The sequence below is a fragment of the Centropristis striata genome, chromosome 6, assembly GCF_030273125.1.
Source record: "Centropristis striata isolate RG_2023a ecotype Rhode Island chromosome 6, C.striata_1.0, whole genome shotgun sequence".
Taxonomy (NCBI): Eukaryota; Metazoa; Chordata; class Actinopteri; order Perciformes; family Serranidae; genus Centropristis; species Centropristis striata.
Window position 1 is genome coordinate 15,359,531 of NC_081522.1, and position 22,763 is coordinate 15,382,293.

At 42.4% G+C, this 22,763-nt stretch overlaps 1 protein-coding gene and 1 non-coding gene across 7 annotated transcripts in view; one reads left to right on the forward strand and one right to left on the reverse strand.

Moving 5' to 3' along the window:
- frmd4a (FERM domain containing 4A) overlaps positions 1 to 22,763 on the forward strand; it is a 113,332-nt gene that overhangs the window by 85,277 nt on the left and 5,292 nt on the right. For 5 of the 6 annotated variants that reach the window (XM_059334557.1, XM_059334558.1, XM_059334555.1 and 2 more), the window contains exons 5-22: positions 3,107 to 3,191; positions 5,567 to 5,623; positions 6,510 to 6,532; positions 8,888 to 8,971; positions 9,080 to 9,145; positions 9,242 to 9,299; positions 9,542 to 9,628; positions 14,174 to 14,249; positions 15,227 to 15,369; positions 15,524 to 15,665; positions 17,386 to 17,519; positions 17,600 to 17,722; positions 19,212 to 19,443; positions 19,594 to 19,650; positions 19,775 to 20,012; positions 20,125 to 20,304; positions 20,579 to 20,911; positions 21,048 to 21,631. In XM_059334557.1, the coding sequence (XP_059190540.1) occupies positions 3,107 to 3,191; positions 5,567 to 5,623; positions 6,510 to 6,532; positions 8,888 to 8,971; positions 9,080 to 9,145; positions 9,242 to 9,299; positions 9,542 to 9,628; positions 14,174 to 14,249; positions 15,227 to 15,369; positions 15,524 to 15,665; positions 17,386 to 17,519; positions 17,600 to 17,722; positions 19,212 to 19,443; positions 19,594 to 19,650; positions 19,775 to 20,012; positions 20,125 to 20,304; positions 20,579 to 20,911; positions 21,048 to 21,631 (2,702 nt within the window). The remainder of the gene's footprint in view (positions 1 to 3,106; positions 3,192 to 5,566; positions 5,624 to 6,509; positions 6,533 to 8,887; positions 8,972 to 9,079; positions 9,146 to 9,241; positions 9,300 to 9,541; positions 9,629 to 14,173; positions 14,250 to 15,226; positions 15,370 to 15,523; positions 15,666 to 17,385; positions 17,520 to 17,599; positions 17,723 to 19,211; positions 19,444 to 19,593; positions 19,651 to 19,774; positions 20,013 to 20,124; positions 20,305 to 20,578; positions 20,912 to 21,047; positions 21,632 to 22,763) is intronic. The other variant, XM_059334560.1, reaches the window with a different exon arrangement.
- On the reverse strand, positions 22,464 to 22,536 carry trnam-cau (transfer RNA methionine (anticodon CAU)). The gene has a single exon. It is a non-coding gene; the product is annotated as a tRNA-Met (tRNA).

Here is a 22,763-nt window from a genome sequence, read left to right on the forward strand (position 1 = left end):
ACAGAAAGATAGATTGAGAGAGTGCGTCTGTGTATGTGTTTGTGTATGCACATGCCTTCATGTGATAATAGGAACAGATTAACAAGGTTAGTTATGACAGACCCCTGTGAAATTGCTTTGACCCTGGTGTTTAACTCCCGCCACGGGGCCTCTCAGCCAATCATGAGCCTCTTAGATCTCATTAGTATGCGATGCATGCAAATCCCGCCAAATAGCTTTGCGGTGACTACAAAGTGCCAAACAAGATGGCAGAATCCCATAAGGAGAGAAGCTGTACCATTTCTTCTCTAAAATAATACTATACATTTTTATACAGAAGCACTTTGACAAGAGCGGCCAGTGACTCTCTTGTAAAAGGTTCAGTTGTAAATGTTATGCTAAACAGGGCAGAAGATATTCTGGTACTTGCCTCAACCTATAATGATGTATCCTCAGAGCCCGGTGTTCTTCTTGCTGTATTGGAGTCATTTCCTCAGTTAAAGCCAACTACTCTATGACCTATTATGACAGGGTTATTTAATAACCTCTCTCTGCCTTTTGCACTGCTCATACAATGGCCCCACATATATGAAATCCTCTGACTCACACATAGGCACTGGATCATGTTTGTATATGTGACAAAAATACAAAAATACAAAAATGTGCGTGTTTGTGTTTCGTTGTGTATATGTGTTTGTTTGTTTTTTTTATCTTCAAAAGGTTATTAAAAAGAAAAAAGGCACTTGATCTGAGAAGAGATTTTCTGATCTTTTTTACCCTAAACATGCACTCTCAGTTAGAGCCTGGAAGGGGAAGCCAAGGCTTTGTTTTGGGACCACTGGTGTTCTCTGTCCCCAACATATCTCTATGATGTCATAGACACCCCAGGGACTGAGCCTTGGTTGGCAACATACATAGTAACGTGACGCACATTAACTCTGCTGAACAATGTCAGTGAGTTGTCATTTCCAGGACGACATTTACAGCTCGTCATGACACAATGAGGTGACTGTAGAGTAAAATCGTATTATTAGCACATAGACTTATTGTTCACTCTGTTAAGTGAACAATGGTGTCATTGTGTAATGTAACAGTGATATAACCTAAATATGTGCAGATAGGTATATTTGGCTATAAATGCTGTTATAGTCATCTCCACTATTTCAGTTTTCAGTATTTCAGTATTTAAGTTGCATTGATATTTATGGTTGCTAGAGATGGGGAATTTTATTTATCAATCATAATTTTGACTTCCAATGACTATGAAAAAAGATAATCAAGATAAATAATTACTGTTCATTCCATTGTACAACGATGCTCTTGTTTTTTTGTGTTCTACATCCAGACCTTTCCTTTACAGTGGTACCCATCTCAGAGTTATTTACTGGAAAATGCTGAATATAGTTGATCAAAATGTTCAATATACATTTTCAGTAGGATGTGACAGTGCACATATTTAAGATAATTTATTTTGGTCTCATCCATTCTTTAAAAATTATTTTTATATATTGAATATATCTTTAGTCATTTTCAATATGTTGTAGAAGTGCACTAATGTCACACCCCAGTTGACTTTTTTGTTTTTATTTATATGTTTTGTATTATTGATTTAAAAGTATATGCATTTATAATTAATAATTAAAGGTTCAAGAAAATTCATAGTTCAAAACTGTTCAAGTTCAATAAATGATTGAAAATTCAGTGAGTTATCAAGATGTAAAAAAAAAAAATTATTGTGATTAATGAGCACAAGATTACCATCTCTCTTTATCGTAGGTCAGCTGTAGAACCGTAATAACCAACTGTGTGTGTGTGTGTGGCTTTATCCTCCCTTTTTCTTGCAGTTCAATCTCTAACCTCAATCTCTCCAAATGTCACACTGACTACACCCCCCTCTCTCTCACACATACACACACACACATATGCACAGATTCAGGATTATAGTGGAACAACTATCAGCCCAAATGTCAGACCTGAATCCATTATAGATTTTAACTTTTTTTTTTCATTAGCTCAATGCAAGGTGTTTGTGTGTTTGTGTGTGTGTGTGTCTCTGTGTAGGTGCATGAACATCACGTTTGCATGCTTTTGTGGTATTTGTATGTTCCCAATAAATGCTCTGCAGATGCCCACCTCCTGCTGATTCAGTGGGTGCCTTTTTGCATGCTTGCCTCTATGCTGGCAGTGTATGTATGTCTCATCAACACTGTGGCTTTAATTAAATGTTCACACTGAATATTGACAGGGTTCCTCTCATTCTCTCTTGCAGCTCAATGGGCAAAGCGATTTAAGACCTCCAATATTGATCCTTCCACAATCCATCTCACTCAATACCTATGCACTCATATACACACAAATCGACACATTAAATCACGTGTGTTTTTAGGAACATGTGCCTCGGTCACATTATGCACACATGTAGGGTTACATCAAGTGATTCTGAAGGTTTTTAATATGCATAATTTGGTGATATTTTGGTGCACATTTCCACCAGAGATGAGCAACAATGAGTAGCTTCCAAGCGTACCATCCTAGCTCCCCTCTGGCTCTGCATGCATTCATGAGCTAAATTTAGCCTGCATTATTATGTTAGCTCCCTCCTCACTGCTCTGCCAGAAGTGGGTTACTGTGCTTCTCTCTGTGCTTCTCTCTCTCTTCGTGTGTGTGTGTGTGTGTGTGTGTGTGTGTGTGTAAGTACTGTATGTGTATGTGGAATCACTACACACTGCTGATGATGCAGAGAGGCAGACAATGTGTGAAGTGCATCATGAGCACATTCAATCAGTGTGGGAATCGTGTGTGTGTGTGTGTGTGTGTGTGTGTGTGTGTGTGTGTGTGTTTGTGTGCATTCAGATTGTGGAATGTGCTCACACTAACAAACTAAGAATGGATCATTGCCAGCCACCATGGTGAAAGAGGGAATCGGTTTAAGGGGAAGTGAAAGGATGTTGGTATACAGGTCAGCCTTTGGTATGGTGTGCCCCCCTCTGGTCACTTTGGTAACTGCAAAATTTCTGTCACGTGAACTACCACTTCTTTCTCCATACATATTTGTGTAAGGTCAATTTAGGTTTATGTGCCTTTTGCTGTAGGAAATGTATTGAAGCTTTTCCTTCTATCTTTCCAGGTTCTACATAGAGAGTATATCCTACCTGAAGGACAATGCTACTATCGAACTGTTTTTCCTTAATGCCAAGTCCATCATCTACAAGGTAAATTCATTATTTTGTTGCCTAATACTGTTGACTTGTGATAATGGATGGATGTCTTTATCCATAAATGCGTTACATATATGGGTGTAAGGGAGTATGGGGGTAATTTTGTATCTAAAAGCAATGTTTTCTTTTGGTGTTATGTTTCAATTTAGTAGATGAAAATGGCCTCATATTGTAAGGAGCATGCCACTTCATTAGCCAATTTTTGGTTCTTAAGGAAGAGGCCAGCTTGGACTTTGGTGCTCCACACTAATTTGGTGAAGCAGAAAATGTGAACAATTTGCCTCAGCTGTTACCCATCAAGTTATGTGCTGCTCCACGTTTCAGCCTTAAGTGAGTCATTTGACACATTTACCGCCATCTGTCAGTGTTGACGCACGTTGAAATAAACACGCAAGAAAAGAAAAGCCAAATTTATACTTTGTACATTTGGTGATTGATTTTTATTAATTCCATACAGAGGGCCATTAGTACCATGTTCAGTAAACTGGTTCACTTTCTCTTATCATTAGTTTGTCTACCGCCCCTGTGCATAGATATACTGTAGCCTGGTAAGTGTACAGTGCATACAGGGACACCAGTGTCAAGCAGTTATTCGTCATGTCCAGAAGAGGGCGTGTGCACTCTAATACAATGAGGTAGAAACATCCCAGTCAAAGTCAGAAAGCTGTGATAATGTTGTAATAGCAATTGTTTTGGTTTCTGTGGTGGTTTTTGGTATTTGGTGGTGTCTTTAATCAATGCCAAATCCATTACTTTTATATATGATGTATCATCCATCAATAAAAATAAAGACTGTCATTTTTACCTATAATGTCTGAATTTTGAATGGGTAAAAAGTTGTTTGTTCAGTATAGTGTGTCATTCAGTGGTTTCTTTGCATGCAAGGGCTATCAGGCATCCGCCTTTCCTAGCTTTTGTTGTCAAATGGTAAAGCAAACCTAAGTGCGCGGCCAATCAAATAGCATCCCTGCACTCGTGCTATTTAAAGCTTGTATTCAAATTAAGTAATATGTATACATTTCGCCCCTTTGAATGCAAATAAGCCTCACCACAAAAAAACGTTAGATAGCAGTGTTGATAGCCCCACACAGTTACAGTGAAATTATTGGTGACCTCAGAGAGTTGGTAGTAACATTTAAAAGGAGTGTTGTCCACTTAAAATCACATTTAAATCTCTGCCTGAAATTTCGAGGAATACTTTTGCAGCCTGTTGGTCAGGACTTCTAGCTCACAGTCTTAACATTTCAAAGGTTGCAAAGACAACATCAATACTTTGCCACATAAATAACTGCAAAAAAGGTCAAATTGCACTCAGCTGTAAAACTTTATAGGCATGTTTGCACTGTAATCTCATTGGCGCAATAACTTTTGTGAATCAGACCTTGAGAGGGGCCAGTTGCATTTGCAATTGATGCGCAATCCATTCTTTGTTAATTGGCCTGTGAGATTGGAATGGCAAAGACTATGTAGTGAGACCAATGTGAGACCAAGTAGTCAGGGAGATATTGTACCTCTAACAGAAGGTTTCTGATTAGTCCCACCAGTAGCTTTGTTAAAATGTCCTTGAAGATACCTGATCCCTCCCTACTCATTTATCACAGGTCACCCTGATAAGAACATGAGCTAAACTCCAATGAGAGATCATCCCATCATGGGAGATCATCCCAACAACCTCATGGAGGGAGACGCAAAGAGAGAGCAAGAAAATAAATTTCACATTGTATTTTAAAACATGTTGTACTTACATAGTAGTGAAAATATAGTAGATGGATATATGTTGATCTTCTGCTGGCAATGTTTTCTATAAGTAGTGAGAAACATTCACTGCTGTGCTGTGGGAACACACACAGTACAATAACACAAGCTATGTGACGATTTGTAGACACGCTGGGTGGTACACGCAGGGTGGGTTTGTTCTGTGTAGTGTTTCATCCTGGCTGTCTGATCTCCAAACCAATTAAGTGGTGGACTGTAAAGGGAACATTCCTGGCATACTTGACCCACTACTCACTGCCCGCTAACCCCTCTCCTTCTCCCCCTCAATGGAGACATAGCATTCCATGTATATGTATGCACATGGTTGGTGATGACATCCAAAAACAAAAAGCAACAGCACCAATTCTCATGCAGTTAAATAATGTTTATTTCTTTACCTTTGAATGTCCACATGTCCTAAAAATGATGGGGGTGAAAGTGGTAGGGAGATGAAACGAACTAGCAAGCCATCTTGGATAAATGAAGTATGATCAGAGGCATGTCCACTTTTACCCCTGACAGTGTGTGTTTTATTTATTTACTTGCTGCCAGCAGTAAGAGAATATGTCATTCATGTACCTTGCCCTCTCTTCTCTTTTTTCTTTTTTTTGCAGGAGCTCATTGAAGTGGAGAGTGAAGTTGTCTTCGAGTTGGCCTCCTTTACTCTACAAGTAAGATAAAGCATGTTTGATTTTGTGTGTGTGTGTGTGTGTGTGTGTGTGTGTGTGTGTGTGTGTGTGTGTGTGTGTGTGTGTGTGCGTGTGTGTGTGTGTGTGTGTGGGTGTGTGTGTGTGTGTGTCTTTCTGTGTGTTTTAACACATGCAGCCAAACACTAGTTATTCTATGGGCTGTTGTCTTCAATGAAACAATTCTGAAACCGGTTTAACTTTTCTTCCAAAATGTCTCCACCAGCCTTTGATCCTAACTGACGATGATTAAACTCACATTATCTATTGCAGCTATAATTGATGATGATTAAACTCACATTATCTGATGCAGTCATCAATCTGTTGGTAATCTGTAATGACACTTGGAGGTTTTAAATCCTAAAAACCTCAGCCGTCTTTGTTGGTCCCTAAATTCTTGGTTACCAGCTAAATTCTTGGTGCAGCCAGTCAGAGCTAATATAACACAGAGCAGCAGGGAAACTCTTTTGCTTCACAAATTGTCCTCAGCGCCGGCCCTTTCTCTCTCCTATCCCTTTCTCAGAGTAGGTCAGTCCATTACCTGTGATGCTGCAAGGTCATGTTACACATAGACTGGGATGAGTTGGTTATATATATGTGTGTGTGTGTCTGTGTGTGTGTGTGTATGTTCCCTCTATGCAGGTGCAGATGCACAGTATCAGGTATCTGCTCTGTAGGCCTTCAGAGGTTTTCCTCCAGATGGAGGTTTAATGTTTCTCTCTGATTCCAGCACAGCAGACCCGACTGCACATTAACCAATGCCAACAGAACACAAACACACGTTTTATGGTCACTGCTTGGTCCTCACATATCCAAATATGTAAATCCTTTCTTCTCACATTGCTTTTTTGTTTCCCTTTTTGTTCCACAGGAGGCTAAAGGTGATTTCACCAGGTAAGCACCTCACTGAGACCTCTCTTTGTTTCTGAGATTCTGATTTACATCCATCCCTCCTTCTTTCTGTCATTCCTGTTGCACTTTGGTTCACTCCTTTCAGCCTGTGCTCCCATTCATAAAAACAAAACAAAACATGGATAACATGTATTTGTGAATGTGTAATTAAAACAGAGGGTCTTTGTGAAGAGTGACTTCCCTCCAATCTAAGACTCACTGTTGGGACATGAAATATTTCCTAATATATATTTAAAAAATGTGACTGACAACATCAGTTTAAACATATAAGAATACTCTCCGCTCATGTGCATGTTTCATGTGAGCTTTGTTCCACATGGGGCTCTTCAGATGCACATCTGTGACTAAAAGCTATGTCATTCCTCATCCGTTTGTTGTAGGGATGATATCAGACTCCAGCAGCAATCACCTCTGACCTAATTTCCGCCGGTGAAAGGAGTAAATAAACACAATATCCTGCAGAGGGCTGGAATGTGACACACTCTGGAGACATTCCTTTCACCCTCCTCCCCCCTCCCTTACCCTCTTCCTCCCACGCACACATACCTCCCTTCTCTAAAAGCTCTATAGACCCTTCCCTCTGCATATCTCTATAAAACCATAAAACTGTACCCCTACTTCCACTATACCAGTCAGCTTCTGCTGCTTCTCTAAAAATACCCATAATGAAGGCTAATATTTGGCTCTGTAGATATGATTTCTCTAAAATAAGTGTGAAATCATTTTCCCTTGACAATTACAAATCTATTTACTTCAATTTTCTTGACGCATGTGGAATCAGCCTTATTAGTCTTATTCTGTTCTAATGTCTTGGTATTTTAAAAATCTGGCAGAAGACGAAGTTTAATTTTAGTACTTATTTCAAGCTATTTAAAGAAAAATTAAATGTTAAGACTGAATATATGACTTAGTAACTTATAGATCCAATACTTTATTGCCATATCAATGTGAATGATTGGAATTTTTATTTTTTGAGCTACTCTAAACAAAGACAGAGAAATGCAATACTAAAGGTACTCACTCAGAAAGTACATATAATGTATTAAGCAAAGTATAAAACAGGTCATATCCATACCCATAAAATAATCATAAAAGCATAAAACCTGAGGGTTAAATACACTCCAATACGTAAGAACATCATGGATTAAACAGTAGCACCTGTAGGGAAATTAGCAGCAACATCAGACAAAACACTGCATAACGTGCTTTGAGTGCATTAAAAACATCTGCCCACATGTGTTTGTAGTGTGAAGGAGGCAGACAGCTTCAGGATGTGTATTGTTCTGGAACCTGGATGTTCTGGTCTTAATGCTTCTTAGTCTTTTGTGAGAAGGAGGAAATTAAAAAAAGGCTGTTATCTGGGTGTAAGGGGTCCTTTAAAACTTTATGGCTGTTCTTTTGTAGTCTAGCCTTAGACATTTCACCTGGGTGTGAGAGATCATATCCAATAATTCTTGATAGAGTACGCACCACTCTGTCCAGTTGTCTCCGGTCCTCAGCTTATATGTTGCCAAATCACACAGTTATTGTGTAGGTAAGGATGCTCTTCGCTGATGCGCAGTAAACTGCACCAGGCCATCTCTGGATACCTCACAATTTTTCAATTGTCTTAAAAAGAAGTGTCACAAAACGAACACTGCCACGGTGCATGTGATGTATTGGTTTAAACTGAGCCTTGTCTGCCCTATCAACACGTAAAGTTGTGCAAACAGCCATGTATACCTTATGAGTTGAATGGATATCAACTAATGCAAACACACAGCTGTGTTCACACATTGAAGAACAGGCGGGCAGGGCGGATGGGAACTCTTCCAGGGCTTTAGCTCATAGGTTGTCCTGTTCCCAGGGCTTTCCTCGATCCTCTGAGGCCCTGGCAGAGGCTGGACAGAAGCAAGGGGATTAGAGTGGGGTATTAAGACCTCCTGCCACTGGAGGTCTGAAAACTGAATCTGGGGCCAAGTCTCCCTGCGTGGTTCCCTGTCTCATTTACTTCATCCTTATCTTTTCCTCCATCCCATTTTACCTCTTTTTATCTTTTTGATATATGTTCCATGTTTGTGTCTGCGTTTCTGTCCCTATTTTTTTTCCTAAAACAGCACCCAGCCTCTGAAGTAAAGAGCATTTACCATTCATTCCTCTCTCTTGACTGAACTTTTTTCCTTTCTCACCATTTTCCCAAAGTTAACATTTAATTTATATGATAGTTCTGGCAAAAAAAAACAGTTTTGCATTAACTTATTGCACTAAACATTTCAAATGTTTCTTTTTGTTCCTACAGTTCAAAAAAGATTGATTTTTCAGAAGTCTTCATCATGTCTTGTGGTTTCTCCCTCACAGTAATGATGCAACCAGGTCTGATCTGAAAAAGCTGCCTGCTCTTCCCACCCAGGCCCTGAAGGAGCATCCATCTCTGGCCTACTGGTGAGAGAGAGTCAGAAAAACAACCACAACATTTCATAAGCTCTCCTCATCTTGTTTTTCTCTGTCTAAATATGCTTCCATTTCTGTCTTTATTGTTCTGTCCTACAGTGAAGACCGGGTCATAGAGTATTACAAGAAGCTCAATGGGCAGTCCAGAGGGCAAGCTATTGTTAAGTAAGTGTGTGTATGTTTGTCTGGTAGTGTTTGGTCACTGTATGGAAGGCTGTGTTCTCTGTAACCCTTACATGTCTGTCCTTCTGCTCCTCACAGTTATATGAGCATTGTAGAGTCTCTGCCTACATATGGAGTACATTACTATGGTGTAAAGGTACAGTTTTACTACTCTGCCTTTTCTCTCTTTTTTTTCCACACACACTCTACACACATTTTTGTTGACTCTGGGCCAGCAAGAAGGGAGTTTGGGATTTGGAGATATGATGGAGCTTAAAGCTATTTGTACTCTGTCTTTCTTTATCTCCCCTTCTCTTGTTCTTTCCCTTTCTCTCTCTCTATCAATCCCTTAAACATGAACAGCCTTTCCTGAGGTATTTTATCTGTTGTGTGTTTTAGGACAAGCAGGGGATCCCATGGTGGTTGGGTCTGAGCTATAAAGGCATCTTTCAGTATGACCATCAGGACAAAGTCAAACCCCGGAAGGTGAGAAAATTCTCCCTCTGATATTTGGCTGAAGGCTGCTTTCCAGATATCGTTTTATCTTTGGCACCTTATTATTTCACCCTATTTTGAAGAAGAGCGTGTCGTATATATATATTAACATGTTACTTTAGAAGAAAATGTTTTCAAGGCCACCACTGTCTATTTTTTCCATTTAGTGAGTCAGGATATTGTGTTTGGGAAGAGCACTAACAATGCTGTACAAATACTACTGTCTGGAGACATTCAGTCTTGGAATGTTTTGCATCCTGTCCTGCTTTTATTTCTGTGAATGGGATCCTCCTCCCAGTCGATGTAACCAGTGGGTCGTCTGTGAAAGCCTTTCTACCTCACCTCTGACCTCCAGCCGTCTTTTCGGGCCTTGATCTTGAGCATTCAGCCTTGTCTTATAGGGTGTTAATGGGGTAATGGGGTTAACAGCATCCCTGCACAGTGACCGACCACCAAGACATTCAAGCATGTATACTGATACTCTGTTGCTCATAAATGCACACACACACCAATGAATGCACACACCCACACACATCAACTGGACTGAACTCTAAACTCGCCATCCTGATGAATACTTCCTGTCTACCACAGCTTTCCTGTTTGCCACTAACTTTGAGCTGTGTGTGAGTCTGTGTGTGTGTGTGTGTGTGTGTGTGTGTGTGTGTGTGTGTGACTGTGTGTGTGTGTGTGTGTGTGTGTGTGTGTGTGTGTGTGTGTGTGTGTGTGTGTGTGTGTGTGTGTGTGTTTTAATTGTTGCATTCCAGGCTAAATGACTGTCTCCAAAGTACTCCAAATGTTGTGGCTGCTTAGGTGTTAAATAACCATGGTGATGGAAAACATGCAGTCCACTTTGCCTCACATCGAAACGCAAACAAAATGCCAAAACATCCTGAAAAGGGCACAAACTGTGTTTTTTTTCTACACAACATATATTTAAATGCTGATGGAGTGAAAATATGGGCTGTTATAGCTTCATCTGAGGTAAAAAGAAGAAGAAAGAGATATTTAAGAGAGATATGGAGGGAAGAAAGGGTTAATAGCATTCCCACACAAGAGACTTAGCAAGCATTCAGCTGCCATAGCAACAGTCAGTGTGAGTCATTGGTCTGTTAAGCTTCAGTACTGACCCCCTCACTGTCTTTTTCTACTTCTCCTTCTCCCTCACCCTCACACTCTCGTACACATTTAAAAGCAAAGAAAGTAAGACTGAGCCTCCTCACCGTGCAAGTGGGATTGTAGTCTAAGGAGCTTGACCCAAAAGAGATTTGTGGACTGCAGGTCTTGTTAATGCAACATTACAATACTGACTAAATACCAATGAACACAGTAAGGGTTTTTCCACTAAAAAGGCAGACAAAAGAGGTTGGGCGGTGCTCCTTTCTAAAGTTGTCCAGGGTCTCATAGGAAGAGACACTCATAGAGGTCACTAGGAGCTTTATGTTATGGTAGTAATAAGAGTCACGACTCTTTCAGCAAAGCGGAGGAAGAGCAGTTGATTAGTCAATCAGGCAGCCAGTCCAGTACCAGTAACCGCTGACTCAGAGTGCAATAACTAACTTTTCACTGCTTTGGTTTTCAGTACTGTGACTCAGTGAGGTGGAGGCAGAGCACTAATTATAAGACATGATGGGCCAATTACTGTCTTTTGTCACAGTAAAAAAAGGTTGATGTTTTCAAATCCAACCTTTTTTATTCCTTAATAGACCACTAAGTGACTTCAGGTTGTGCTGTAGAATAGTTGTGTGTGTGTACTGGAGGCAGTTGGGTTTAATTAGTTTGTCTTTTTATGAGGGGAGATCCCTGTTGTTTCTAAATGCAGATCATCTACCGCAGCCTCCACGTTTATTTGGGGATGTTAACATACTTTTCCCCTCTGCTTACCGCAGGCCATGCAGACACACATACAGTACACACAGAGAGAGATTTACAGCAGAACCACACAGCTTACTAATGCCTCGTTAGTGTGTTCTGACTCATTTAGACAGAGATTATAGGGTCTGTGTGTTGACTGACTACCTGACTGACTGATTTAAGGCTAACACAGGAAAGTATCTGCCAACGCTGAAGAAGCTGTATGAAGCATCAATCACACATAGCAAAGTGTGGTTTAAATAAACGTCATCTCACATGCATTTCACTGTATATTGATGTTTTGACATTGGACTGAGAGTGAACAACCACTGACTTTAATCAGCTTCTGTCTGTGTTTCATTTAGTGCAAATAGGCACATGCAGCCTGTTCTTATTAGTTTTTTCCATAAATGTCATCCCTCCAAAACACCACAACCAAAACACAAACAACAGGAAGTGCCTCCAGAGTGTACCCGCATCTCCATGACAACTGGTAGATATAGTGTTGCATACTAGAGCCCCACCCGTGGGTGAAACAATAGTCTCAGGTCCAGTTCTAGAAAAGAATATTATGCATAATGCTTTTTAAGCGTTCTATTCTTCCCGTAATCCCCTGGGAGTCCGCTACCCCGAAGAAAGGCCTTTACACTCTATCAGATCTGACCTTTTCATCTGTAATGGATGTGTGCTCGGGTGCACAGACAGTATTATGAGATAGATGTGGGTCTGTGCACATGAGCAGCCAGTTGTTTATGAATAATGACCAGACACTTCCTCTGCTGTGCTTGTGCATGTTTGTGCCATTGTGTGCGAGGAAGAGGATTTATAGCACATGCACTAGACTCGCCCTAATAACACAAACACCGAACGGCTTTGACTGAGTTGCGAAGAAAAAAACTGTCAGCATGTTTTTATCAGATATTCATGCTGTTCACAGTCTGCCATAAAGACTACAAAGGTTCAGTGAATACAATGAGCTTTTGCAACTGGGGCACTTTTTTTAAAACAGCACAGAATCATAACAAAAATGTCTAATTTTAAACTTGAGGGTGACTTTATTGCACCTTATTGTGGATCATGTGACTGTTGTTTAGCACTCCAAATATATTTAAATACAATTTGCACACAACTTATACAACTTCTCCTCAAACATCAAAGCCTACTTTCAAAACTGCGGCAGCTAAGTCCTGCTGATGAAGAGGTCTTAAGCTTCAGTGGTCTCGTGCCTGAACACAGTTACAAACACCTATCTTATCTCCACAGCTCTGGCCCATATGTTGCCAACACACACACACTTGCTCACTCACTATCTACCCTGCCCGCTATATTTAGCACCATGCTACATTAGCTCTTCACACTCCATTGAAAATGCACGGTACAGCAACAGTTTTGATAAGAGTGCCGACTTTCTTTCTTCATGCTCATGCACACACATACACACACATACAGTACATAAATACATATGTGAGGCTGTGTTTACATGCATGCTTTTTTCATCATATTTCTCCCCCTCCTCCCCTTTCCTCCCTCTCATCCCTCTGTCCATTGTTTTCCCAGGCTGTTAAAATTCCTGGGCTGTGACCTGTTCCTCCCTGAGCTCCCTTTCTCCTCTTGTCCTCCCTCATCTTGTCATAACTGGGTCTTCTACTTCGTTTATTTTGTCCTGTTTCTCAGTCCTTAGTTTTACTTTCTTTACTGTTTGTTGTTCAGTTTGCATCAGAGGTTTGCATGTGTGTGTGTTTGTATGTCATCTCCAGCTGGTAGATGCAGGCCCACTTGTGTTCTGAAATAGTCCACACTCTGCTCTTCTCTAACCAGAAACAGACTCAGAATGTGCATGTGTGTATGTACGTGTACACAGAGGTCTGACTAAACAAAGCAAGGGCACTTCAATTGCTGGGCAGAAAGCTTTTTTCCCCCTCCATCACTCCTCCCCTGACCCCACGTTACAAACACAGAATCACACACACACACACGTTACACACACACATCTCCCGACCACAGACCCAGAGCAGGAAGCAAAGTCCCTGAGGGAGGGAGGAGGGGTCAGGAGGAGGGGAGGCAAAAAAAAGCCCCCTCCCTTCTAGCAAAGCTACAGGAGAGGAGGAAACTTAACTTTACACACTTACTCACCACCAACACACACACATGCCTACAGATGGTGAACACCCACCGACTCATAACATTCTGTTCCCCTGCGTCTGGGAGGATTTAGGATACACACATGCTGTGGAGTACGTCTTGGGGGAAACTTTCTCGCCCAGCTGGCTTTGGCTCCATTTAAAGAGGAGCTGATGGTTCATAAAAGGGACGGAAAAGAGAAAAAAAAAGAAAATCCGAGCAGAGGAAAGAAAGCCTCCTCCCTCTCACACTGTCTTACTGAGTGAGGCCATCCAAGCGAAGGGATCTGCTGTGGACAAGACTGCCTGGTCTGGACCTGATCAGAGAGCCACAGACTAGGTCCTCTTCACTCCCTCCACCTCCTCCTCTGCTCTTAACTCCTCCTCTTCGTCAGCTTCTTCCATTTTTTCTCCTCCTCCTCCGTATCCATTGCACTTTCTCTCAAAACAAATTGGAACATACACAGAAGAGAATAGAGGATTTTGGCTGAAGACTGGTGGGATTTAATGTGAAGCATGTTTTTGTTTGAGCAGCCCTGAAGAGTGTGTTTCTCCTAAACCTCAGGTGTTCCAATGGCGTCAGTTGGAGAACCTCTACTTCAGAGAGAAGAAGTTTTCAGTGGAAGTTCATGACCCCAGGAGGTAAATTTATATCACAAATTTAAGCTGCCGAGCTAAGTGTTTAATTTCATGATACCGTCATAGTAATTGAATGTTATTGCTATTACATTTTTTCCAGCTAATATTTTGAAGTTTAGAAGAATTTCCCCTCAGTTATGGGCACCTTCCAGTAGCTTTTACTGTAAATGACCACCGTGCCTCATGTGAATGTGTTAAGATTCAAACTACAAACAAATGTCCTTCCAAGGACATTAATGTGTATCCTATCTCATCTTATCTTATCTTAAACTTCAGTGCAGCAAAAAGAGAGATTGGAATCTAATTCAGTAATGGTTGCAGCATTTTTCTTGGCAATAGAGCAAGATACTAGGGATGTCCTGATGGAGCCTGACAGATTGATAGGCTAAATATTAACACACTTGTGCAGCCACATGTATGCACAAACACCAAACACATGTGCTCTCTCTCTCTTTCTCTCTCTCTCTCTCTCTCTCTCTCTCTCTCTCTCTCTGTCTCACACACACACACACACACACACTCAGGGTAAACCCTTGATAGCTGACCACAGAAGGATAGATGGCTTCGCAATAGCTGTTTTGCAGAGCAAGTGACCTCTCTTGTGTTTATTTAACATGGCTATATATGTGGAGTGTTATTCTACAGACGGAGGGAGAGAGGGAGGGACTGGGAGAAAAAGAGACAGGGTGAAACAGAGAGCAGTGGTGTTTTCTTTAAAGGAAGCTGTCATTAGGGTGAGCTGGTCTGTTGCTCAGCTACAGATGTGTGTTTAAATAAGGATGAGTAAACAATGGGGAACATCGTGTGTGGCTCTGCAAAAAATATCTCTTTCAGGTTTACTCTCTCAAGCCTCTAATACCTTTTCCCTCTCTTAACTGCACTAGTAATTGTCGTAATGGTGGAGTTGTCAGTGTTGTAAATATATGTAGCCATCTTTTGTATTCAGTGTATATAAGGAGGCCTTGTGTCCGCTCCTACTGTAGGGCGTCTGTGACGAGAAGGACGTTTGGTCACAGTGGCATCGCTGTGCATACGTGGTACGCCTGTCCTGCGCTCATCAAGTCCATCTGGGCCATGGCCATCAGCCAACACCAGTTCTACCTGGACCGCAAGCAGAGCAAGGTCAGTCAGGCCCACTACATGCACACTCACACCACAGACCACAGGCATTATTAAAAATGTACAAGAGATACAGTAAGCATGGTCAGGAAGAGTGTTGCAATTAAACTGTTTATTGATGTGCTTTGACAAACCATCTCCATTATTTTCTTTGCAGTCTAAGATCCATGCAGCGCGGAGTTTAAGTGAGATCGCTATAGACCTTACGGAAACAGGAACCCTGAAGACCTCCAAACTAGCCAACATGGGAAGCAAGGGCAAAATTATAAGTGGCAGCAGTGGCAGTCTGCTCTCGTCAGGTCAGTACATGGTCAGTGTGTATGACTGTGCTTGAGAGAGAAGGAGAAACAGACTCCGACCCACAACTGATATGTGTGCATATTTGTCTGGTGTTTGCATGTGTGGTGGTGAGTGGGAGTCTCGTTGACAACTGGAGGGACAGAAACAGCTGCTTCTGGAAAGAGGCCATTGATCCTGTGCTGAATGTTCTAACACACATTACTGTACTCACACCACACCCAGCCCTCTGTGTCACACAAACTCATCCTCCAGAGGCCCCTGACCCCTCTAAATTTAGGGAGTGAGGGAATGAAAAGGGCAGCGGGTCAGTGTACAACTTTGCCACGGCTTTTAAAACAATGCTTATCCATATCTATCCACACAAGTAATGCGTGTGACAGCAATATTTGTACATGAACCACATTTAAACTATTAAGGGAAGTGCCCTTTTAACACAGATAGCCATGTAATGTGTGTTGCATGCTAGGAAAGCAAATGTGGTAATTGAAAGTATTCAAACTTTATTATCTACTGCTGAATATTCACATATAAAATTGCGTACACTACAACAAATCAACATCGTTGATTCATGATTGAAGAGGCGAGCATGTGTGTCTGTGTGGGAGCTATTTGCTACTTAGATTATAGCACTGCTTACCGAATCAATTACTGTTTCTGGGAAAGAACAACACTATCCCTTTCAGTAAAAATGTCCTGAATGCTCTCCTCATTTTGATCGCTCCACAGAGCATCTTGATGATGATCTGATCTGTTTTTCTCCTTTTCTCAGTCTAGATACATGTATCTCTCCCTAGTCCCTTCCCTTTATATCTTCAGCTATCCATTCCTAGTCTCCTAATCTCCCTTTCTCTCCTCTTTCTCCCTCTCTATATATCTGTCTGATTTGTCTGGTGTCTTGTCACTTGTCTCCTTAGTGTTTTGTCAGTGTGTTGATTTTATGATGCAGTGCTGAGTGGAGGCCATCTCTGCCCAGCAACATAAACATGTCACAGGAGCTGTGATGCCACATTCATGCACCCCTGCTATTCATTCACCACAGCCAACACGTCTCTGTCTGACTAGATCAAAGAGTTTTCCTGATCAATGGCTTCACCCATTGTGGGTGCAAATGAGGCGCAACAGAAATATGGCTGTTCAACTTCATGCAACACACCATACTGAATATATATGAGCTGCTATAAGAACAGTTGGAGGGTCACTGCTAGGGTTTGTATACGTGCAAAACTGCAGATGTAGAACATTGACCTTAAATGTCTCTAAGCAATAGAGAGCTATTTAATATTTCTTTTTGCGAAAACATTTACAGCAGAAGTTAGTTTTGTATTGTTGCTGTGTTTGACCACGGAGAGAAAGCAACAGGGAGAAACAGTATATGTATGTGTGTGTGTGTGTGTGGAATGTATTTTTTTCAACAAGGCGTGTTGCAAACAAGACTGGCACCATCTCAGGGCCTTGGAGATTGTGCGTCACAGACTTTGTCCTAAACTGCCCCTTCCTTGAAGCACGCACACTCACACAAACGAACCACTATAAGTCAGTTTCCTTATCGAAACGTTCCATTCACTTCCCTGTAAACATCCTGCAGGAATAGCAGGTGCACGCATAGTTTATACCTCCCCTTCGCGATCTGCCTCACAAAGAAGCCCCCACAACTCCAAACACACACACATAATGTTCCAGACTCCTGCCCTCACGTTATGTGTTGTCTGTACCCTGCAGGCTCTCAGGAATCGGACAGCTCGCAGACAGCTAAGAAGGACATGCTGGCAGCACTGAGGGCCAGGCAGGAAGCACTTGAGGAAACGCTAAAAAAGAGACTAGAGGAGCTCAAGAGCATCTGCATCAGGGAGGCGGTATGAGAAAATGAAAGATCTGGCAAATTAAACCTAGAATACATTTGAGCTTTTCTTTTCTAACTTGTTGTTTTTTGTAGGAACTGACAGGAAAGCTTCCTAAAGAATATCCTCTGGATCCAGGAGAGGAGCCGCCCACAGTGAGACGGAAGATCGGGACCGCCTTCAAACTGGACGAGCAGAAAATTCTTCCAAAGGGAGAGGTGAAGCTGCAGCTCCCTATTCTCTACAGTAGCATTTTATCACATTCTGCAATCTCCCTGCTCCCCACATAGGCCAAATATCAACAGGAGGTCATCAAGCGGTGTCAGTGTTTCTAGCACATACATAAAACCACAGTCAGTACCTGTGCCAGGCACCGTGCTACAGTAATTAAAATATGTGGAATGCAGCGCTAATTGGTTAAGAGTGTTTATCTCCTTTTGATGTGGCTGTAATGTTAATGATCCACTTAAGAACAGTATGGGCATTATAGATCAAAAGTAGTGTTTAAAAGCTTGAAGTTATACAGTTCAGATCTAGGGCTGTTCAGAATTAACTTCATTCACAACTAAGTACTTAATACTCAGATAATTGTTGGGCTGATGATTGTCATAATGAGAAGTTAACTCATCCCTTCTCAGTTGTTAAGTAAGCAAAGGAAAACGTCTGAGACGTTTTGGATCTTGTAAAAGAGGTTTTACTGCATCTTTGTATTTCTGTCTTTTTGTGCCACGGGTAGGTTTCCAGAGCAGCAGAACTTCTAAAAATAGTCTGGCAGCTTTCTCGCCACAGGAAGTGGTGATAGTAGGATTGTGTGCGCGCCTGTATGTGTGCAGACATGTGTGTGTGTGTCGCTGAGGTTGTTTGCTTTGAAAAAAATCCAGGGACACAATATCACAAAACTGCCTTGCAAGCAGAAAGATGTTTCTTAATTTACGCTGAACACCTTAAACTCACACACACACACAGAGAGTAACAGAAGCCACTCTGGCAGGAGTGTGAAGGGATTGTCAGAGAGAGGGATTCCTCAGAACTGAGGTAGTCAGTAAGATGTGACGCAAGTTAATACATCATTGTTCTGTCTCTCTGGGGGCAAATTAAATCATGTGTGTGTTCTCACATATATGACTGCACACAAGTATTTCCCTTGACTATAATCATATTTGGAAGTTTATACTACTCTTCAATAATATACTACACAGTATATTGCAGCCCGTACACATTTTGCAATATGCATTACATTTGCAGGATGACTGAGTATGTTTTACTTGGTTAACCTTATAGTCTCTTTTCCACAAAGAAGTGTAGAGGAGTAGAGGACGGATTGATGGAGAGGTGTTATTATTGGGGGACAGACTGTCTCAATAGAGAATATCCAGTGGTGAGAAAATGCGGGTCTGCAGCACAGATAAATGATTTCCGCAGTGTGTTTTCTCTGGCAAGGCTTTATGTGTGTGTCTGACCAAATACGTTGCATGGGAGAGTTAAAGTCTGAATACGTGTCTGCAAACTCAGCCTTGTTGTTTTTGGATTCTGGGGAGATTTCTGTTGCTAAAACTGTGAGCGAATGTTACTCAGAGTTTGCACTCATGTTTGTGTGTGTGTGTGTGTGTGTGTGTGTGTGTGTGTGTGTGTGTGTGTGTGTGTGTGTGTGTGTGTGTGTGTGTGTGTGTGTGTGTGTGCGTGCGTGTGTGTGTGTGCTTATCCCAGGAAGAGGAGCTGGAGCGTTTGGAGCGGGAGTTTGCCATTCAGTCCCAGATTACGGAGGCAGCCAGGCGTCTTGCCAGTGATCCTCACGTGAGCAGTAAGAAGCTGAAGAAGCAGAGGAAGACTTCTTATCTGAACGCACTGAAGAAGCTCCAGGAAATTGAGAACTCTATCAATGAGTACCGGGTCCGCTCTGGCAAGAAGCCTACGCAGAGGGCATCGCTTATCATAGAGGGTACTGATATACTCCTATTCAGTACAGGGAAATGAAATTGTTTTCATATCTCTTTATTTCTATTAGCCGTAGATGCCACCATACACAGCAGTATTACTGTTAGTGTGGTAATAAAACCTCCTTTCGTTGTCTTTGTCTCCCGTCCTATAGAGGCTAACATTGGTTCTGAAGACAGTTCATTGTCTGATGCATTGGTCTTGGATGATGGTGAGTCCCTGTCCTTCACATTACTCTGCGATATATTGTAACTAACTGATACATTTTTCATGCTTTTATGAATGATAAACTCTCTTAATTGCTCCAGCATAATGCAATAATTACTCTATTTCAGATGATCCTCAAGTTACAGGTACTCCCACCTTCTCTCCGGTAGCATCGCCTCATAAGGGCCTCCCTCCTCGACCACCATCTCACAGTCGGCCCCCTCCACCGCAGTCCCTGGATGGACTGCGGCACCTGCACTACTCACGCCCTGACTATGATAAATCACCCATCAAACCCAAAATGTGGAGTGAATCGTCACTGGATGAGCCCTATGAAAAAGTCAAGAAACGCTCCTCTCATTCCAGGTAGGACAGAGTTTATCTTATCCAGCTTCAGAATTGAGCATGGACTGTATATAAAGTTGGATGACAGGAGTATACTGGATTTGCAATAACATTTATTATAAACTGTGCTTAGTTTCCTTGCCGTTTTGTCAAGTCACAGGCGTTTCCCAAGCTCCGGCAGTGCAGAAGCAGGAGGTAGTAACTCCCTGCAGAGCAGCCCCATCAGGAGCCTCCCTCACTGGAATTCTCAGTCCAGCATGCCGTCGACCCCGGACCTGAGGACCAGGACCTCACACTACGTACATTCCACTAGGTGAGTCTTTATATCTTCACTTGTTTACTGGTTATTCAAGACCTATAACTCTATATATATCTATATGTAGCTATAAAATGCTGAGTAATGAGAAGGCTTTAAAACTCCTAGCCCTTACTAAGTGGTATGAGGGTACATTGTGTCTTCTCCCTTCGCTTTTCTTTTCTAAAAATCACCTGGTTGTGCATTATTGCATTCAAAATACCATTCATTCTGTAGATCTGTTCCAGCTCAGCCCACATATTAAGATTTTATGTGATTCTGCTTCTCACAGGTCAGTGGACATCAGTCCCACGCGTCTGCACAGTCTCGCTCAGCACTTTAGGAACCGCAGCTCAAGCCTTGAGTCCCAGGGCAAACTGTTAGCGCCAGACCCTGACACACACCCGCACACCCTGGGAACACTGGGCAGCCCTGACTTCTTCCTGGTCCCAGGACGCAGCTCCAATGGCTCTGACCCACTGGACGACTGTTCATCTTGCACCAGCCAAAGCAGCTCAGAGCATTATTACCCCTCTGGCGGACCTCCCGGCAGCAACCCCAACTACTCCACACTTGGAGAGGACTCGCCCTCCAAAGCCAGACAGAGGCAGAGGCAAAGGCACAGGTAAGGACAGGAGAGATGTAGAGAAAGAGGCTTTCTTTACACAACTTCTTTTTTGACAAAATGTACTTTATATATAAAGAAATCTACAGTTTTTTTGTGAGATTGATGTATGTTTTGTCCTTTGCTCTCCCTCCAGGTCTGCAGGTCACCTGGGTTCCTCTAACTCCGGCTCCATGCCAAACCTGGCAGCTAAGAACGGCTCCGGTGGAGGTTCAGGAGGAGGGGGGATGGGAGGGGGACACCACGGAGTCTACCTCCACAGCCAGAGCCAGCCCTCCTCCCAGTACCGCATCAAGGAGTACCCGCTATACGTGGAGGGCAGCCCCAACCCCGTGGTGGTGCGCAGCTTGGAGAGCGATCAGGAGGGCCACTACAGCGTCAAGGCCCAGTTCAAGACCTCCAGCTCATACACGGCCGGTGGACTGTACAAGGAGGCCTGGGGGGGAGAAGAGGGAGGAGAGGGGAGCGGCCGACTCACGCCGTCCCGCTCTCAGATCGTACGGACTCCGTCATTGGGGCGAGAGGGTGGTGGAAGCGGAGGAGGGGGGAGGGCGGCAGTTTCTGAAGAACTGCGATGCTGGTACCAGAGGTCCTCAGGGAGCCTGAAGGAGAGGAGTCACTCACATTCAGGGTCTACTTCCTCCGAGACAGGGTCACAACAAGGCACCCTGGGACATGGTCGAGGGAGTAGAGTAGGGACACTCGCCAAGGGCTCACCAGGTAAGTCTCCCTCATTTATTTACATTAAACCCTATCTCATACAGGAAAACTATTATGTGTCTTGATAAAAGCTTTACACTCTCTTTATACACCAAATATTTTGTTTATTGTGAATGTGCACAGATTTTGCTCAGTCACTCACTCAGAGTTCAACATGCTGAACTTCAGGCAATAACTGCATCGCAGCAGCAGCCACTGTTAAAAGGGCTTGGTGGTTCTCAGGGTGGTTAGTGCATTGTGGCATTACAGCATGAGGGGAAACAGTAACTAGGGAGTAAGTGTATAATCCAGCTGCCCCGTGTGAGGCTCGAACTCACAACCTTCAGATTATGAGACTGACGCCCTGCCTACTGCGCCAACGAGGTTTATGTGTATCATGTATTAGGTATATTGGCATACTCTAAATGAGACAACTATATGAGTAATTCAATATGTGTGTTCGCTTTGAGTGATGAGTAACTCAGCAATTCAGCATTTATTATTTATTATTCTGGACTGGTTTTGGACTGAAACCTTGCAGACTTTGGTTGTGCAACATTTACATTAAACCCTCTCATCACAAAGTTTTTGTAGGTGACCAACAAATGTCTGTTTTTTTTTTTTTCATTTTTGATTTTATTGGCACAGTTGGATCCTATAAATTATTAAGTATAAAGTATAAGTTTCATGGTAGCCTGGTTGCTCTGAGAGTGTGCCAGTGTGGAGAAATCTGGACATATGGACTCAGTCTCAGAAACCTAAGTTTGACAAGTCTGTAGTAATACAAGGCTATTTTGAAAATGTAATCACAAACTACTTTGTGTAGACAAATTATGGATATAGAAAATATTCATGCCCCGTGTGAGGCTCGAACTCACGACCTTCAGATTATGAGACTGACGCGCTGCCTACTGCGCCAACGAGGCTTGTGGATGTGTTGTAAAGTGACCTTTGTGCTACGTGACCCCTGAGCCAAATGGTCTTAGTGTCTCTGAGGCCACACCCCCTTAACCTCCCATAAGTGGAGTATAGTTGACATTCCATTGCTGCTCACCTCACTATAGCCTCTATTAGGTATATTTGCTTATTGTCTGTGTCTCTTTGCAAGTGTATTTTCATTCTTGTGTCTCTCTATCTCATGCTGCATGTGCTG